The following is a 19,108-nucleotide window of genomic DNA, read 5'->3' as shown; positions in this document are numbered from 1 at the left end:
AAGGATACGCATCATGGAGCATATTAGAAACATCAGGAATGTATCCATAGATCTCTGGGGAGAATCACAGGACCCCAAGGTAGGATCAGGTAGGTGGGATTTAGGGTCTCCCAATATACCAAAGTGACTGTCACTGGGCTGATACTGAGGTGGGAGTGAAGCAAATTAGAGCAAGTAGGTGACACCGTGCTGCAGTGCAGGGGGCAGATCTGGGAGGAGCGTGTCCAATGTCAAATCTCAATTACTTTGTAAGAATAGAACTGCCCAGTACTTGTTGGGCTTCATGTAAAAGCAGCCTGTATTTACCCTGCATGCAATCACAAGGTTTGTCCAGATGCAAAGTTATATAATATGCAGAGCAGCTGTGTGTGTCTCATACACTGATATTATACTGTTTCCTCTCAAGTAATTGCATCAGGCATTGCACTTTATATTCTCTGATCTATTTAGGGGGAACAGCTGACTGATAAGAAGCCAGAAGATATAGAGGGAGAAGAAGAAACGTATGTGACTGATATGAAGGCAGAAGATACAGAGGGAGAAGAAGAGACGTATGTGACTGATATGAAGGCAGAAGATACAGAGGGAGAAGAAGAGACATATGTGACTGATATGAAGGCAGAAGATATAGAGGGAGAAGAAGAGACGTATGTGACTGATATGAAGGCAGAAGATACAGAGGGAGAAGAAGAGACGTATGTGACTGATATGAAGGCAGAAGATATAGAGGGAGAAGAAGAGACGTATGTGACTGATATGAAGGCAGAAGATACAGAGGGAGAAGAAGAGACGTATGTGACTGATATGAAGGCAGAAGATACAGAGGGAGAAGAAGAGACGTATGTGACTGATATGAAGGCAGAAGATATAGAGGGAGAAGAAGAGACGTATGTGACTGATATGAAGGCAGAAGATACAGAGGGAGAAGAAGAGACGTATGTGACTGATATGAAGGCAGAAGATATAGAGGGAGAAGAAGAGACGTATGTGACTGATATGAAGGCAGAAAATATAGAGGGAGAAGAAGAGACGTATGTGACTGATATGAAGGCAGAAGATATAGAGGGAGAAGAAGTGACATATGTGACTGATATGAAGGCAGAAGATACAGAGGGAGAAGAGACGTATGTGACTGATATTAAGGCAGAAGATAAAGAGGGAGAAGAAGAGACGTATGTGACTGATATGAAGGCAGAAGATATAGAGGGAGAAGAAGAGACGTATGTGACTGATATGAAGGCAGAAGATACAGAGGGAGAAGAAGAGACGTATGTGAGGGGTGATCAGCAGTGTAAGGAGGAGGAAATCCCTACAGATATCGGCACAGGTGAGTAATAAACACTAATTACAGAAGTCACATATTATCCTTACTCAGTCACTACAGCAATCTCTTATCCTACACTGTCCTCTATCAGTACAGACTAATGAGGGAAATGTATCTGCCCAGTGAGGTAGCCAGGAGTCATCAGCCCCTATTATACTCCTGCTCTCCCCCTCACATCATGTCACTGTGTGTTACCAGCCTAGAGATCTGACCAGTCTCCTCCCAACACTCTCTGGTGTATCTCATACATCAGGAGCAATCAGCCCCTATTATACTCCTGCTCTCCCCCTCACATCATGTCACTGTGTGTTACCAGCCCAGAGATCTGACCAGTCTCCTCTCCACACTCTCTGGTGTATCTCATACATCAGCAACCATCAGCCCCTATTATACTCCTGCTCTCCCCCTCACATCATGTCACTGTGTTACCAGCCCAGAGATCTGACCAGTCTCCTCCCCACACTCTCTGGTGTATCTCATACATCAGGAGCCATCAGCCCCTATTATACTCCTGCTCCCTCCTCGCATCATGTCACTGTGTGTTACCAGCCCAGAGATCTGACCAGTCTCCTCCCCACACTCTCTGGTGTATCTCATACATCAGTACTGGAGGCGTCACTATAATGATCAAATAACTGGTCAGTGTGATGAGACCCCATGTGACATGGGTGGTCATTCCGAGTTGTTCGCTCTGTATTTTTCTTTGCATCGCTGCGATTTTCCGCTAACTGCGCATGCGCAATGTCCGCACTGCGACTGCGCCAAGTAAATTTGCTCTGCAGTTAGGTATTTTACTCACGGTTTTTTCTTCGTTCTGGTGATCGGAGTGTGATTGACAGGAAGTGGGTGTTTCTGGGCGAAAACTGACCGTTTTATGGGTGTGTGCAAAAAACGCTACCGTTTCTGGGAAAACGCGGGAGTGGCTGGAGAAATGGGGGAGTGTCTGGGCGAACGCTGGGTGTGTTTGTGACGTCAAACCAGGAACGACAAGTAACTGATCGCAGATGCCGAGTAAGTCTGGAGCTACTCAGAAACTGCTAAGAGAGGTCTAATCGCAATATAGCGAATCCGTCGGTCGCAATTTTGATAAGCGAAGATTCACTCCCAGTAGGCGGCGGCTTAGCGTGTGCAAAGCTGCTAAAAGCAGCTTGCGAGCGAACAACTCGGAATGAGGGCCATTACCCATTATCTTCCTCGAGTAGTGTTAGTGGAGTGACTGATTTTCAGCATGATGTATCCTACACATCACAATACACACTTCACACAAACTGTATTTGTCTTATGTCCTAGAGGATACTGGGAACCATTTAGTACCGTGGAGTATAGACGGGTCCACTTGGAGCCATGGGCACTTTATTTGATAGTGTGCGCTGGCTCCTCCCTCTATGCCCTGCCTAACGGACTCTGTTTAGAAAATGTGCACGGAGGAGCCGGTCACGCTTATGGAAGCTCCTGAAGAGTTTTCTGCATTTATTTTATCTGTTATTTTCAGGCAGGACTAGGTGGCACCAGGCTGCCTGCTTCATAGGACTTAGCGGGATAATGGCCCAACCTCTTGAAGGATTAATGGTCCCAATCCCCGCTGATAGGACACTGGCTTCTGAGGGAAATATTTGCAAGTCCCACCACGGCGAGTGTACATTCTCGCAGCACGCTGCCACCCCTAACAGAGCCAGAAGAGTGAACAGTGGGGAGTACTAATCCAGCGTCCTGGTTAGCGGGTCGCCGGCCATTATGGCGGCATGAGGGTATGAAGACCCATGGTTTCTAACCGGGGCACACTGCGTCTCCAAACTCAGTACACAGTGCAGATGCACAGCTTATGAGGGAGCGAACTGAGTCTCAGTAAACTGTACACAGGACCTACACTGGCAAACACAGACTTAAAACGACTCTGACTCCATTTTAAGCACTAAATTACCTCAGCCAGTATATAAAAAAAGCGGGAAGACAGCTCGCCATTTCGGGGGCGGGGCTTCACTATGAGTGGATCCAGCAACTCACCGGCGCCATTTTCTTTCTGCATTGGACACAGACGCTGACTAGACAGGGACACGCAGCTACTCCGGAGAGACTCCAGATTACCTCAGCGATACCAGGGGGTCATAACAAGGGGGAGCGATTATTAGTGTACTAACGACCCGCACGGCAGTGAAAATCTGCTAGCGAGTGACCAACTCGGAATGACCCCCTCAGTCCCCAAACCAGCATCTCAGACCACTACAATTTGTCTGCAAAAACGTACACTGGCCCATAACTTGCAGTCTGACTCTGATGATGATGGGTCAGACATGGAGGAGGGTGAGGCGGACTCAGAGGCGGGGATGCTGCTCTGTCACAGGGAATAGAGGCTCTTATAGAAGCTATCAGAGACGTTCTGCAAATTCCTGATAATGTGACAGAGAAGTGTGAGGAATCTTATTTTAATGTTAAAAAGAAATCCTCCGTCACTTTTCCTGCGTCAATGGAGCTGAATACCCTGTTTGAAGAAACGTGGGTTAACCATGATAGTAAATTTCAAATCCCTAAGAGGTTACTCTCATCCTTTGCTTTTCCTCCTGAGGATAGGAAAAAATGGGAAAATCCACCGATAGTGGATGCATCAGTATCTAGGCTGTTACGTAAAATAATGTTTCCTGTTCCTGGGGCAGCCTCCCTAAAAGACACGGCTGATCATAGAATTGAGACCACACTCAAATCCTTGTACACAGCTGCTTGGGTGGCCCAGAGACCCACTATAGCAGCGGTGGCCAACCAGTGGCTCTTCAGCCACATGCGGCTCTTTCTTTATTCAGATGTGGCTCCCAACACTCAAAATCACATGATCACAACGGATCCGGAAACTGCTGCACTCCAGCCAGACACGCAGCAGCACTACGGGCACTGAGAACTGAGGGAGCCAGATACATGAGGTAAGACACCCACCGGCAAACAGAGGACACATTTGGGGCTGCAGCAATGGCATGAGTTGTGGTAGCTGTAGTGACACATGAGGGTGGCCTGGAGTGACCCATGTGAGAGCTGGCTGGCGTAACACAGGAGGGTGCTTGTAGGAGTGACTCATGGGGAGCTGGTTGGAGTGACATAGGAGGATGGTAGCAGGAGTAACATGGGGGAGCTGGCTGGAGTGATACATGGGGGAGCTGAAGTGTATTTTGTGAATCTGACCTTTTCAATTATTTTATGTGGAAGTGGTTTTTTTAATGTATTTTATATTGGATCTGGCCTTTTCAATGTATTTTATACCAGGGGCGTGGTCTAGCAGGCACAAGGCCACACCTCATGTTTGCACGTGCGCCTTCGGCGTACCTTTGATGTACCTAACTAGATTTTTTGGCTTTTTGTCTCTTACTGGTTGGCCACCCCTGCACTATAGCATGTGCTTGGATCACAAAAGCCATTGCTAAATGGTCAGGTAACCTAATTGAGGGGTTAGATTCCTTATCTAGGGGGGAGGTTGTTTTACTCTTGCAACATATACAGGACTCTGCGAACTTTATGGTGGAAGCCATAAAAGAAATAGGTTTGCTTAATGCATGCACCACTGCTATGGCAGTGTCCGCTACGCCAGTGGTCTGCTGATGCGGATTCCAGGAAAGGCATGGAAGGCCTACCATTTACAGGTGAGGCCTTATTTGGAGATGAACTGGATAAATGGATCTCCAAAGCTGCTGCGGATAAGCCCACATATCTTCCTTCCACAGCTCCCCAGTCAGGAAGGCCTACTCAGCTTCCAATTTGCAGTCCTTTCGAACAGCCAAGTTTAAGGGAAAACCAGAGGTTCTTCTATAGCCACCAGAGGCGCTAGAGGTAAACCACGAAAACCAGCAACTGCAGGTTCACAGGAACAGAACTCAAGTTCTGCTTCCTCAAAGCCGTCAGCATGACGGTGGACCGCGATGCCTGGAAGACCAGCAGGTGGGAGCCAGACATAAATTTTTCAGTCACATCTGGACGACATCATGCCAGGATCCCTGGGTCATAGGATTTATCTCCCAGGGCTACAGACTGGAGTTTCAGGAGCTCCCACCTTACAGATTCTTCAAATCAGGCTTACCAGTTTCTCAGGAAGCAAGTATAACCTTACAGGACGCCATTCAGAAATTGGTACAGACTCAGGTCATTGTTCCAGTTCCACCTCATCTGCAAAACAAGGGATATTATTCCAACCTGTTTGTAGTACCGAAACCGGACGGTTCAGTAAGGCCATTTTTGAACCTCAAGTCATTGAACCAGTACTTACGGGTGATCAATTCAAGATGGAGTCTCTGAGAGCGGTGATCTCAGGTCTGGAGGAGGGGGAATTCCTAGTGTCTCTGGATATCAAGGATACGTACCTTCATATTCCAATCTGTCCGCCCCTCAGGCTTATCTATGGTTTGCACTGCAGGACTGTCACTTCCAGTTCCAGTCCCTGCCATTTGGTCTCTCCACGGCACAGAGGGTGTTCACCAAGGTGATGGCAGAGATGTTTCTATTACGTCCTTGAGGATGTTGGGGACACCAAAAGAACCAAGGGATATAGACGGATCCGCAGGAAAAATGGGCACTTTAAGACTTAAGACAAAGGGGTGTGGCCTGGCTCCTCCCTCTATATCCCTCCCCAGACTCAGTTTTAGAAATGTGCCCGGAGAGTACACAGGCACTCGGGGGAGCTCTTAGAGTTTCTCTGAAAAGACTTAATATTAGGTTTTTTATTTTGGGGAGATCTGCTGGCTACAGACTCCCTGCTTCGTGGGCAAGAGGGGAGAGCAGTCTAGACCCACTTCTATTGAGTTTCAGGGCTCTCCTGCTGCTGACAGGATGCCTTCAGCTCCTGAGGGGAGAAGAACGCCGGGCGCTCCTGGATGCTCCCTCCCACAGCCTGCCGTCCCCCCTCTTCTAGCCAGAAGTCAGAAGACAGGTGAGTATGTGAGGAAAAGACATCTTCTCTTCAACAAAGACAGCATAGAGGTACCGTGCAGCGTGATTTGCTCAGTGCACACCAGGCTCCCGGACAGTACACACCACTGGGTGCAGGGCGCTGGGGGGGGCGCCCTGGGGAGCAATTTGGACCTCCAAATAAGGCTGGCATGTATAGATATACTGTATATAACCCCCACCAGGATAAATAATTAATGAAATAGCGGGACCGAAGCGCGCCATTACAGGGGGCGGAGCTTCGTCCCCACAGCTCACTTGGCGCCATTTCCTCCTCCAAGCATCACCGCTGGTCCTTCCTCAAAGCAGCAAGTACCAGGGAATTTATTGCAAAACGGGGGGGGGGCACAGTTATTATTATTATAATATAATATAGCGCTGCAGCTCTGTGACACTTCAGGGTGTTGTCAGACCTGCACAATTTGGCGCTGGAGTGTGAGCTGGCTATCTCCCTTTGTGTTCCTGACAGGCTTTGTGTTTGTGGGATGTCTTTCTAGAGGACGACATGTCTGAGGCAGAGTTCTCCTCACCAGGGGATAACTTATTGGGGACACCTCCCGTGTTGGGGGTCCCTTTGTCGGCACAGCCGACTGCTGACTGGATTTCTACGTTGAATGCTTAGAAGGCAAATGTCATACTTTTAAGTCAACAATTTTCTCAGTCTGAATCTAAGATCCAGGTATGGCAGTGATCTATGGAGGATGCCATATTGCACCAGGACCCTATGGGTTCTCTCAAATGTAATATTGACCAGTTAGCTGACACCGACACGGACTCTGAAACCGATGTCGACTATGCAGATTCTAGGTTAGATCCTAAATTGGCAAAGAGTGTTCAGTATATGATTGTGGCAGTTAAAGATGTTTTGCACATTAATGAGGACCCTTTTACACCTGAAACCAGGGTCCTCATTTATGGGGAGAAGAAACGCTCGGTAACGTTTCCCCTCTGTTTTGAACTGAATTCTCTATGTGAGGGCATATGGAATACCCCTGATAAGAAATTCTTGATCCCTAAAAGAATTCCTGTGGCGTACCCTTTTCCCGCTGCTGATAGGGAAAAATGGGAGACACCCCCCACGGTTCACAAAGCCCTGACGCGCTTGTCTAAACAGGTGGCCCTCCCTGCGGCTCAGTCAACGACCCTTAAGGAGCCGGCTGACCGTAAGCAGGAGGCTACTTTGAAAGCTATTTTTGCTACCACGGGGACGCAACTCAGACCTCTGCGTCTCCGTGGGTGAGTAGCGTTATTGAAAAGTGGGCAGACGGGTTGTCTTCGGGTTTGGATACTCTTGATAAGGATACTATCCATATGACGCTGGGTTATATCAGAGATGCAGCTGCGTACTTGAAAGAGGCTGCTAGAGACGCTACCCTGCTGGGTGCTAAGGCAAATGCTATGTCAACTGCAGCTAGGCGAGCGCTCTGGACTCACCAGTGGAATGCTGACGCAGATTCCGAGAAAAATATGGAGTCTCTCCCCTTTAAAGGTGGCGAACTCTTTGGTGACGGTCTTACTGATTTAGTGTCGGCAGCTACCGCGGGTAAGTCGACATAGTTACCTTTTGTTCCTGCGCAACAAAAGAAACCACACCATTATAACATGCAGTCCTTTCGGCCCAACAAATATAAAAAAGGCAGAGGAAATTCTTTTCTTTCCCACAGAGGAAGAGGGAAGAGGGCACCCGCCTCCTCGGGTTCCCAGGAGCAGAAGTCCTCACCGGCTTCTGCAAAATCCACAGCATGACACCGGGTCTACTGTACAGGAGACCACTCCGGTGGGGGCACGTCTGAAGCTGTTCAGTCAGGTTTGGGTTCACTCAGACCTAGACCCTTGGGTGTTAAAAATTGTGTCCCAAGGGTACAAACTGGAGTTTCAAGACGCCCCCCCTCGACGTTTTTTCAAATCAACCTTACCAGCCTCGCACCCAGACAGGGATCTGGTCTGTGGGGCGATACAAAAGTTATATCAAAATCAGGTTGTAGTACCGGTTCCCCTGGAACAGCAAGGGGAGGGCTTTTATTCCAGCCTGTTTGTAGTACCAAAACCGGACGGTTCGGTGAGACCGATCCTCAACCTGAAATCTCTCAATTTCTTCCTAAGGAAATTCAAATTCAAAATGGAGTCCCTCAGAGCAGTGATCTCCAGTCTAGAGGAGGGGGAGTTCATGGTCTCATTACACATAAAGGATGCATACCTTTCTGTCCCCATCTATCCCCCTCATCAAAGTTACCTGAGATTTGCTGTTCAGAATACTCACTACCAATTTCAAACGTTGCCCTTTGGCCTGTCCACGGCTCCGAGGATTTTCACCAAGGTAATGGTGGAAATGATGGTTCTCCTCCGCAAGCAAGGAGTTACAGTTATCCCGTACTTGGACGATCTCCTGATAAAGGCGAGGTCCAAGGACAAATTGATACAGGACATTGCACTGTCCCTGTCTATTCTGCAATGACACGGCTGGCTTTTAAACTTGCTGAAGTCACAGTTAATCCCGACAACACGGTTGGCGTTTTTGGGCATGATTCTGGACACGGTCCAGCAGAGAGTGTTTCTCCCTTTGGAGAAGGCTCTGGAACTTCAGAGTTTGGTAAAACTCATACTGAAACCAAAAACAGTCTCCATTCATCAATGCATTCGATTGCTGGGGAAAGTGATTGCAGCATACGAGGCCCTCCAGTTCGGAAGGTTCCATGCCAGGGTGTTTCAGTGGGACCTGTTGGACAAGTGGTCGGGGTCCCACCTTCATATGCACAGGAGAATAGTTCTATCTCCCAACACCAGAATCTCACTCCTGTGGTGGCTCCACAGCTCTCACCTCTTAGCGGGACGCAGGTTCGGGATCCAGGACTGGATCCTAGTGACCACGGATGCAAGTCTCCGAGGTTGGGGGGCTGTCACTCAGGGGGTGACCTTCCAAGGAAGATGGTCAGGTCCAGAAACTCATCTTCACATAAACGTTCTGGAACTGAGAGCCATTTACAACGGCCTTCTACAAGCAGATCATCTTCTTCTAAACCTGACAATCCTGATCCAGTCGGACAATGTCACGGCAGTAGCATACACAAACCGCCAAGGCGGCACAAAAAGCAGAGCAGCAATGGCGGAATCCATAAAGATTCTTCGCTGGGCGGAGAAGCATGTAAGCGCTCTGTCAGCAATGTTCATTCCAGGAGTGGACAACTGGGAAGCAGACTTCATCAGCAGACACGACCAAAATCCAGGAGAGTGGAGTCTCCACCAGGATGTCTTCACACTGGTGACAAGTCTCTGGGGGGTTCCCCATATAGACATGATGGCTTCTCACATCAACAAGAAAATTATGAAGTATTGTTCCAGGTCCAGGGACCCTCAGGTGGCAGCAGTGGACGCACTGACGACACATTGGGTGTTTCAGTCGGTATACATATTCCCTCCGCTTCCTCTCATTCCAAGGGTTCTGAGAATTTTGAGAAGAACAAAGGTTCCAGCGCTCCTTGTAGTTCCAGACTGGCCAGGGAGAATTTGGTACCCAGATCTTCAGACATTACTGATAGAAGATCCCTGGCCTCTTCCTCTTCGCGAGGACCTGCTATGACAGGGGCCGTTCGTCTATCAAGACTTACAGCGGCTACGTTTGATGGCATGGCGGTTGAACGCCAGATTTTACCCCAAAAGGGTATTCCCAATGAAGTCATCCCTACCCTTATCCTTGCTAGGAAGGGTGTGACGTCGAAACACTATCACCAAATCTGGAGGAAATATATTTCCTGGTGCGAGTCCAAGAAAGCTCCAGTGGAGAAATTTGACCTTGGACGTTTTCTCCATTTTCTACAGAATGGAGTGGATGTGGGCCTTAAATTAGGCTCCATAAAGGTGCAGATTTCTGCGTTGTCAATTTTCTTTCAGGAACAATTGGCCTCACTTCCTGAGGTGCACATCCAACCTCCCTTTGTGCCCCCTGTGGCACCTTGGGACCTTAATGTGGTTTTAGCATTCCTTAAATCACATTGGTTTGAACCTTTACGTAAAGTGGAGTTGAAATTCCTCACGTGGAAGGTTGCCATATTGTTAGCTTTAGCATCCGCAAGGCGGATGTCTAAGTTGGCGGCCTTGTCTCACAAGAGCCCTTATTTGATTTTTCATGAAGATAGAGCAGAATTGAGGACTAGACAATTTCTGCCAAAGGTGGTTTCTTCCTTTCATATAAATCAGCCTATTGTGGTACCAGTGGCTACTGGTGCTTTGGCTGAGGAAAAGGCTCTGGATGTGGTCAGAGCTTTTAAAATGTATGTCGCCAGAACGGCTCCACTTAGGAAAACAGAGTCTCTGTTTGTCCTCTATGCTCCCACTAAGATTGGGTGTCCTGCTTCCAAGCAGACCATCGCCCGCTGGATATGTCAAACGATTCAGCAGGCTCATTCCATGGCAGGCCTGCCGTTACCGAAATTAGTTAAGGCCCATTCCACTAGGAAGGTGGGCTCGTCCTTGGTGGCTGCCCGGGGTGTCTCGGCTGTCACAACTGAGGGCCTGAGCTGACGGGAGGCAGCCTCAGTTGTAGGGGCTGAGATGTACCGGAACCTGGGAGGTTGTATCAGACCCCTGGACATGTAAGTAACATGAATAATAACTGCCCGAAGGCGTGACCACGACAACTTGGATAAAAGTCAATGATGTTTATTATGACAACTCCGCAACACAGCAGCAGTAAAAGAAAACGTAAAAGTCAGCAAATAATAAATACAGTTCCTGGGTACTACAGGATGGCAGGAGCCACAGGGCACTGGTAGTGTGAGATAGTTCTTATGATCTTCTAGATGGAAAGTCCTTACCAGGCCCGACTGTAGCAATGGAGATAACCCAGGATTGTGCCAGCTGGTGTTCCTAGGAAAAGCTGGGTTGCTGAAGGTAAAACAGCTGCTGTGGATACTGGCTGGAACCAGACTGTTGTTAGCACGGAGTGGATACTGGCTGGAACCAGTTAAATAATAAATGAACTTGGGAGCGATGAAATATGAACTGAAATGTAGAACTTGAGAGCGGAGAAATAATAATACCGGTGGAGAGTGGTAAAGTGTAGAAAGGACACCGGCCCTTTAAGGGAAGCTGTACTCTGCTGAAAGCTGAGCTGGAAGCAGGTAATGTTGTAGCTGGAAACAGATGAATCCACAATGGATTGGAGAGTCAGGCTACACCGCAGGTGGAATGCTGGTGCAGGTCTCTATGGTGGAAGTCTTGAGACAGGAGCTGGAACCTGGAAGACAATCACAGGAGAGAGACAAACAGGAACTAGGTTTGACAACCAAAGCACTGACGCCTTCCTTGCTCAGGCACAGTGTATTTATACCTGCAGCAAGGAAGGGATTGGCTAGGCAATTATGCAGATTAACAATACTGACAACAGATTGGAGGAAATGATCAGCTGACAGAATCCAAGATGGCTGCGCCCATGCAGACACTTGGAGGGAAGTTTGGTTTGTAATCCATGTGGTAATGAAAACAGTAATGGCGGCGCCGGCCACTGGAGACAGGAGACGCCAGGCTGACAAGTGCACATCCAACCACGCGGACACAGCGGAGGCCGCGGCTGACGTAATCGCCACTCTGACACTCTGCATGCAGAAGCTCAGGGACGGCGGCGGAGGCCGCGGGAGACGCCATGCCAGATGTAATATGGCGTTACTGTGACAGCGTCTCAGAGAGACAGGAGAGGATACAGGAATGTACACATCAGGATAACAGATGGGATCCGGTCCTGGAGCGCTGAGCCAGCCTTAGGAGGCATCTGATGGGTAAGAAATGGCGTCCAGATACCCGGATCGTGACAGCACCCCCCCCTTTAGGAGTGGCCCCAGGACACTTCTTTGGCTTTTGAGGAAACTTGGAATGGAATCTCCGGACCAAGGCAGGAGCATGGACATCAGAAGCATTGGTCCACGACCGTTCCTCAGGACCATAACCCTTCCAGTCAATAAGATATTGTAGTTGACCGTAACGGTGACGTGAGTCCAGGATCTTGGCCACTTCATACTCAACGCCTCGTTGAGTTTGGACTTTCGGAGTTGGAGGAAGTGAGGAATGAAACCGATTCAAGATCAGCGGTTTCAACAGGGAAACATGGAATGTCCTGGGTATTTTTAAGAAGGGAGGCAACTGGAGTCTGTAAGCAACAGGATTGATGACTTGTTCAATCTTGAAAGGACCGATATAGCGAGGTGCAAACTTCATACTGGGAACTCTTAACCTCAAATTCTTCGTGGATAACCATACCCGATCACCCACCTTGAGAGCAGGAACTGCTCGACGCTTCTTATCCGCAAACTTCTTGTACCTGAACGATGCCTTGAGCAGAGCTGATCGTACGCTCTTCCAGATATTGGCAAACTGATGCAAGGTGATATCCACTGCGGGAACAGAAGTTGCTGGAAGCGGTTGGAACTCAGGGACTTTAGGGTGGAATCCAAAGTTAGTGAAGAATGGTGTTGAAGCAGATGAAGAATGATACTGGTTGTTATGACAGAACTCGGCCCAGGGAAGTAATTGAACCCAGTCATCTTGAGAGGAGGACACATAGATGCGGAGGAAGGCCTCCAAGTCCTGATTCACCCTCTTGGTTTGACCATTGGTCTGAGGATGGTAAGCCGTGGAAAACTTTAGCTTGACTTGGAGGACTTGACATAAACTTCGCCAGAATTTGGCTGTGAATTGAACTCCTCGATCTGAGATAATTTCTTCAGGAAGACCGTGGAGTCGGAAGATCTCTTGTATGAATACTTGAGCCAACTTGGAAGCTGACGGAAGACCGGTGAGAGGAATGAAGTGTGCCATCTTGGTGAACCGGTGTTATGAACCACAGGTAGTGGTTCATTCCTATTTTATGTTTATTTAGTTGTCTTGCATGCCAGGATTTCCCATTGCTCTGTTTTGGATTACTCTTGTCTGCTGCCGCTGGTGAGTCTGTGCAATTGCAGCTTGTTCCCATGTGTTCAGCCTCATCTGGCTGCTGATTGCATCTTGTCAGCTTAGTCGTGCAGCAGGCCAGCTGCAAGAGATAATTAATTAGGCCTCTCTGATATATGCTGGCTCACTGCAGTTAGCAGATGCTGATGATATTCCTTGGTTTGCAGTCTGCTTTAAGTTTGAGCTGGTTCCTGTCAGCCCCTGTGTGGATTCCTGTGTCAGTCCCTGTGTGGATTCCTGTGTCAGTCCCTGTGTCTGATCCCGTGTCCTACCCTGAGTTCCAGTGGATTCTGCCTGTCCTCCAGTTCTGAAAGTCGGTGTCGGCAGCTTCCTGTTTGCCTATGTCAGTTGCAGAAAGTATCCAGTCCTGCTCAAGCCGGTTGTTCCTGTCCTCAGTGGTCCTGTACTCAGCGATTTGTCATCTTTTCCTGGAGTCTGACTGAGCACCTTTAACATCCTGTGGTGTTCGTGAGTCACGGCGCAGCCGTGTGTTGCGGCTTGTCCGCTTACTGTTTATTATTTAGTATATTTGTGTCCTGGAGCTTTTGCGGAGGATTCCGCTCTCCCTGATCCACTCTGGTATCCAGCGGTGCTGGATAGGAGTAACGGATCAGTGGATCTTTGGTTGTCCTTTTCCCTGGCGGCTAGTCCGCACATACCTTTTTGATTTAGTTAGTTAGCTTGTAACCCTTGGCCTGGTTGCTTAGTCAGAGGGCCCCTTGTTATCACCCTGTCTCGGATTTCCCTTTGTCTCCCATTAAGACCTGAGGGGGCATCGGGGTTGGGCAGACATAATCCGCCCTTCGAACGCGGCTGCCATGGGCTCAAGCAACCATAGTCTCGCAGGGGATTTCTGATAACACGGGCGAGACAACGGAGTTAGGGTGCCAGGGGTTACTAGGCTTTCCTGCTCCCACAACCAGCATATCTTCCCAGTACTCTGACCTCAGCCATACGATCTCCTCTGGTCTGGAGTACGGGAATCATAACATTATCATCAGCCATACCACAAAAAAGAAATAAAACTTTTTTTTTTCTTTTTTGGCCCAGTCCAGTGTCTAGTCTAGAATCCAGTCCTGTCTAGAATTCAGTGTGCAGAATCCAATCCGGTGTCAAGAATCCAGTCCTGTCTAGAATTTGGTGTTTAGAATCCAGTCCGGTGTTTAGAATCCAGTCCGGTGTTTAGAATCCAATCCAGTCCGGTGTTTAGAATCCAATCCAGTCCAGTGTTTAGAATCCAGTTCGGTGTTTAGAATCCAGTCCGGTGTTTAAAAAAAAAAAAAAAAAAAGTCTTGTTTTGTTTAGCAAAATTTAGTCTTGCCTTGTCTTGCCTTGCCTTGTCTTGCCTTGCCTTGTCTTGCCTTGCCTTGCCTTGTCTTGCCTTGTCTTGTCTTGTCTAGTTTTAAATCCTCCTATGTCTACTATGCAAGCCCTGCAGGCATCTCTCGCAGCCCTGAACTCTGTATTCAGTGCTTTGAGACCAGAGCGACTAGAAGTTTTGCAGCAATCCCTAAAGCAACTGCAAAACCTTCTGACTAAGATCTTGCTTATTTTGCCAGAAGTCGTTGAGAGTACATCTATCTCTAAAGAGACTCTTGTTCACAGTATGGTGACAAGAGAATCCTCTGGTTTAATTGAAGAGAAAAAGTTTAAAAGTTTTCTGCGGCCCAGGCTCTCAGAAGAGGAGCGTCTGCGTCGCAGAAACTTAAACTTATGCCTATATTGTGGGGGTTTAGGCCATTATCTGCAGACCTGTGAGTTGCGCAAGCCAAAGTGTGGTGACGAGTCTTGCCCTCTGGCCAGGTTGAGTCATGATACAAGACCTACTCCTGTCTCTACTGTGGCAGAGGTACTTGTCACACAACCCACACAAAAAAGCTCTCTGTCCTATAATTGGGGTCCTTGGGCAAGGGAGCCCCATTATAGATTCAGGAATCAAAAGAGAATGTCTCTCTCCTCTCTTGAGGTTCCTGTGGAAGCGGAGTTGCAAGTTCCTGGAGTGGTGCCCGTAGCCCAGGGTCCTGGAGTGGTGCCCGTAGCCCAGGGTCCTGGAGTGGTGCCTGTAGCCCAGGGTCCTGGAGTGGTGCCCGTAGCCCAGGGTCCTGGAGTGGTGCCCGTAGCCCAGGGTCCTGGAGTGGTGCCCGTAGCCCAGGGTCCTGGAGTGGTGCCCGTAGCCCAGGGTCCTGGAGTGGTGCCCGTTGCCCAGGGTCCTGGAGTGGTGCCCGTAGCCCAGGGTCCTGGAGTGGTGCCCGTAGCCCAGGGTCCTGGAGTGGTGCCCGATGCCCAGAGTGCTGGAGCGGTACCCGATGCCCAGAGTGCTGGAGCGGTACCCGATGCCCAGAGTGCTGGAGCGGTACCCGATGCCCAGAGTGCTGGAGCGGTACCCGATGCCCAGAGTGCTGGAGCGGTACCCGATGCCCAGAGTGCTGGAGCGGTACCCGATGCCCAGAGTGCTGGAGCGGTACCCGATGCCCAAGCTTATAGAGGGACATCAAATATTGTAGCTCAGGTTTCCATACCAGAAGGGGTCTCAGAAGCTGTTACCCCAGGTAGGGACTTGAGGAGCGCAACCTCAGAAAGGGTATCTAAAACCATAGTTCTTGAAGGGAACTCGAGAAGCAAAACCCCAGAAGGGATCTTTGAAGTAATATCCCCAAGTGGGGTCTCGAGAGACGCAGCCCCAAAGAAGGGTCTAGAAGTCGCTTCCCCAGGAAAGAACTTAAGAAGCATAGCATTAGTGGAGGATCTGAACGTTATTGCTTCAGCAAAAGTCCCGGAAGTCATAGTCCCGGGAGAACTTTCGATTATTATCGACTCAGAGAGGGAGGCCGATGGCCCGATCCCAGTCAGGGAGGCCAACGACCCGGTCCCAGTAAAAGAATCCGAGGTGCTGGCCCCAGCGGGGTTCCCGGAGGCTACTGCCCCAGCGGGGTTCCCGGAGGCCACTGCCCCAGCGGGGTTCCCGGAGGCCACTGCCCCAGCGGGGTTCCCGGAGGCCACTGCCCCAGCGGGGTTCCCGGAGGCCACTGCCCCAGCGGGGTTCCCGGAAGTCACTGCCCCGGGTGGGGTTCAGAAAGTCACTGCCCTGGGTGGGGTTCAGAAAGTCACTGCCCCGGGTGGGGTTCAGAAAGTCACTGCCTCAGGTGGGGTTCAGAAAGTCACTGCCCCGGGTGGGGTTCAGAAAGTCTCAGCCCCGGGTGGGGTTCAGAGAGTCTCAGCCTCGAGTAAGGTCAATAGTGACCAGGTCCTAGCAAAGCACTCCAGTCAGTCAGATGAGAAGGAAACAGATCCTGACTCTGATATCTCAACATCCATAATCTTTGATGGGGACTTAGCCCAATTTCTGGCGCTTTACAAACACTATTACATTATTATGTTGTCTAGACCATTTCTGGGCATCACTCCAGAGAACCTTGTGCTCTATCTTATTTATTCTTTTAGAGGAGAGCCTTTTGAGTGGGCGACCAGCCTAATGAAAGCTGAAGATCCCATTCTTCAGGATCCCCCAGCATTCAGTGATGCAATTATTAAAAGATATGGTTCCAAAGAAATTGGTTCAGGTTCCTCTAAGTCACCCGTCTTGTCTGCTGAGAGTCCACAAAATACTGTAAACTCGGCACAGGAGTCTCAGCCCGTTGTTGTGACTGCTGGATGTGCTTTTCTGACTACTTCTTCTAATAATAGTACTTTACCAGAAAGTTCAGCTCCCAAGGGTAAGAGACCTGTCTCTGATTTGAACGCAGCCTTGCTGGGTGGTACCATCAGTTCAGACAATGTTTGGGGAATTACCTTGGTCAGACCTAAAGAGCTTTGTAAAAAGAAGAAGAAGAAAAAGAAATAATTTTTTGACTCTTGCCTTGATATAAAAAAAAAAAAAAAGATTTTTTTCCCCTTGTCTTGTGTCCAGTGGCCACCATCAAGGGGAGGGCACTGTTACAAGCTGTGGTTGCAGCTTGTTTCTGTTTTCGTGTCTGTTAGACCAATGTGTCAGGTTTTTTTTTGTATCCCTTGTTCTGGATAGTCTGAATTTTGGGGTCTTTTGACCCCTCCTCAAGGGGGGGGGTACTGTTATGAGCCACGGCTGTGGCTCATTCCTGTTTTGCAGTTTTGTTCTGTATTTCATGTTATACTTCTGTTTATGTTCCCCGTGGGTGTCATGGGGTGCTCGGAGCTCACCCTTAAGGAGGGGATACTGTTATGAACCACAGGTAGTGGTTCATTCCTATTTTATGTTTATTTAGTTGTCTTGCATGCCAGGATTTCCCATTGCTCTGTTTTGGATTACTCTTGTCTGCTGCCGCTGGTGAGTCTGTGCAATTGCAGCTTGTTCCCATGTGTTCAGCCTCATCTGGCTGCTGATTGCATCTTGTCAGCTTAGTCGTGCAGCAGGCCAGCTGCAAGAGATAATTAATTAGGCCTCTCTGATATATGCTGGCTCACTGCAGTTAGCAGATGCTGATGATATTCCTTGGTTTGCAGTCTGCTTTAAGTTTGAGCTGGTTCCTGTCAGCCCCTGTGTGGATTCCTGTGTCAGTCCCTGTGTGGATTCCTGTGTCAGTCCCTGTGTCTGATCCCGTGTCCTACCCTGAGTTCCAGTGGATTCTGCCTGTCCTCCAGTTCTGAAAGTCGGTGTCGGCAGCTTCCTGTTTGCCTATGTCAGTTGCAGAAAGTATCCAGTCCTGCTCAAGCCGGTTGTTCCTGTCCTCAGTGGTCCTGTACTCAGCGATTTGTCATCTTTTCCTGGAGTCTGACTGAGCACCTTTAACATCCTGTGGTGTTCGTGAGTCACGGCGCAGCCGTGTGTTGCGGCTTGTCCGCTTACTGTTTATTATTTAGTATATTTGTGTCCTGGAGCTTTTGCGGAGGATTCCGCTCTCCCTGATCCACTCTGGTATCCAGCGGTGCTGGATAGGAGTAACGGATCAGTGGATCTTTGGTTGTCCTTTTCCCTGGCGGCTAGTCCGCACATACCTTTTTGATTTAGTTAGTTAGCTTGTAACCCTTGGCCTGGTTGCTTAGTCAGAGGGCCCCTTGTTATCACCCTGTCTCGGATTTCCCTTTGTCTCCCATTAAGACCTGAGGGGGCATCGGGGTTGGGCAGACATAATCCGCCCTTCGAACGCGGCTGCCATGGGCTCAAGCAACCATAGTCTCGCAGGGGATTTCTGATAACACGGGCGAGACAACGGAGTTAGGGTGCCAGGGGTTACTAGGCTTTCCTGCTCCCACAACCAGCATATCTTCCCAGTACTCTGACCTCAGCCATACGATCTCCTCTGGTCTGGAGTACGGGAATCATAACAACCGGTCAACTACCACCCAGATGGTATTGAACTTGTTGCACATGGGTAAGTCTGTAATGAAATCCATCGACAAGTGGGTCCATGGTCGACGGGGAACGGATAGTGGAACCAGTTGCCCCGCAGGCGACTGGCGGGATACTTTATGTTGGGCACACTTTGGGCAAGATGCAATAAACTCCAAGACGTCCTTTTTCAGAGTTGGCCACCAATAGGACCTAGAGATAAACTCCAGGGTTTTTTGGATACCTGTATGTCCGGCAAAACGGGAAGCATGGGCCCAATGCATGAGCTTCTTCCTTAGCATCGGCTTCACAAAACTTTTCCCTGATGGGGGCGTAGAGTCCATCCCTACCGTGGAGAATGCCAACGGATTTATAATAGGATGCTTGTCTGAAGACTCTGACTCATTTTCTTGCTCCCATGAGCGGGAAAGGGCATCGGCCTTGCGATTCTGAGAGCCCGGACAGAACTGGAGTTTAAAGTCGAACCTGGAAAAGAAAAGTGCCCATCTGGCCTGACGAGGGTTGAGACATTGTGCGCCCTTCAGGTATAAAAGGTTCTTGTGGTCTGTAAGTATGGTGATTAAATGAGAAGCTCCCTCCAACAGATACCTCCACTCTTC

At 49.2% G+C, this 19,108-nt stretch overlaps 1 protein-coding gene across 4 annotated transcripts in view; it reads left to right on the top strand.

The window, feature by feature from the left end:
• The window catches only part of LOC135056973 (oocyte zinc finger protein XlCOF22-like), a 202,602-nt gene that overhangs the window by 163,345 nt on the left and 20,149 nt on the right, over positions 1 to 19,108 (top strand). For 2 of the 4 annotated variants that reach the window (XM_063962785.1, XM_063962784.1), the window contains exon 1: positions 455 to 1,327. The exons of the other annotated variants lie outside the window; for them this stretch is intronic. In XM_063962785.1, the coding sequence (XP_063818855.1) occupies positions 517 to 1,327 (811 nt within the window). In that variant the 5' untranslated portion in view covers positions 455 to 516. Of the gene's footprint in view, positions 1 to 454; positions 1,328 to 19,108 lie in introns of those variants that run through there. 4 annotated transcript variants of the gene reach the window in all.

Source organism: Pseudophryne corroboree, chromosome 3 (genome assembly GCF_028390025.1).
Source record: "Pseudophryne corroboree isolate aPseCor3 chromosome 3, aPseCor3.hap2, whole genome shotgun sequence".
In the NCBI taxonomy this organism is placed as follows: domain Eukaryota; kingdom Metazoa; phylum Chordata; class Amphibia; order Anura; family Myobatrachidae; genus Pseudophryne; species Pseudophryne corroboree.
The sequence above is the reverse complement of the archived record's forward strand: the minus strand, read 5'-3'. Positions and strand labels throughout refer to the sequence as shown.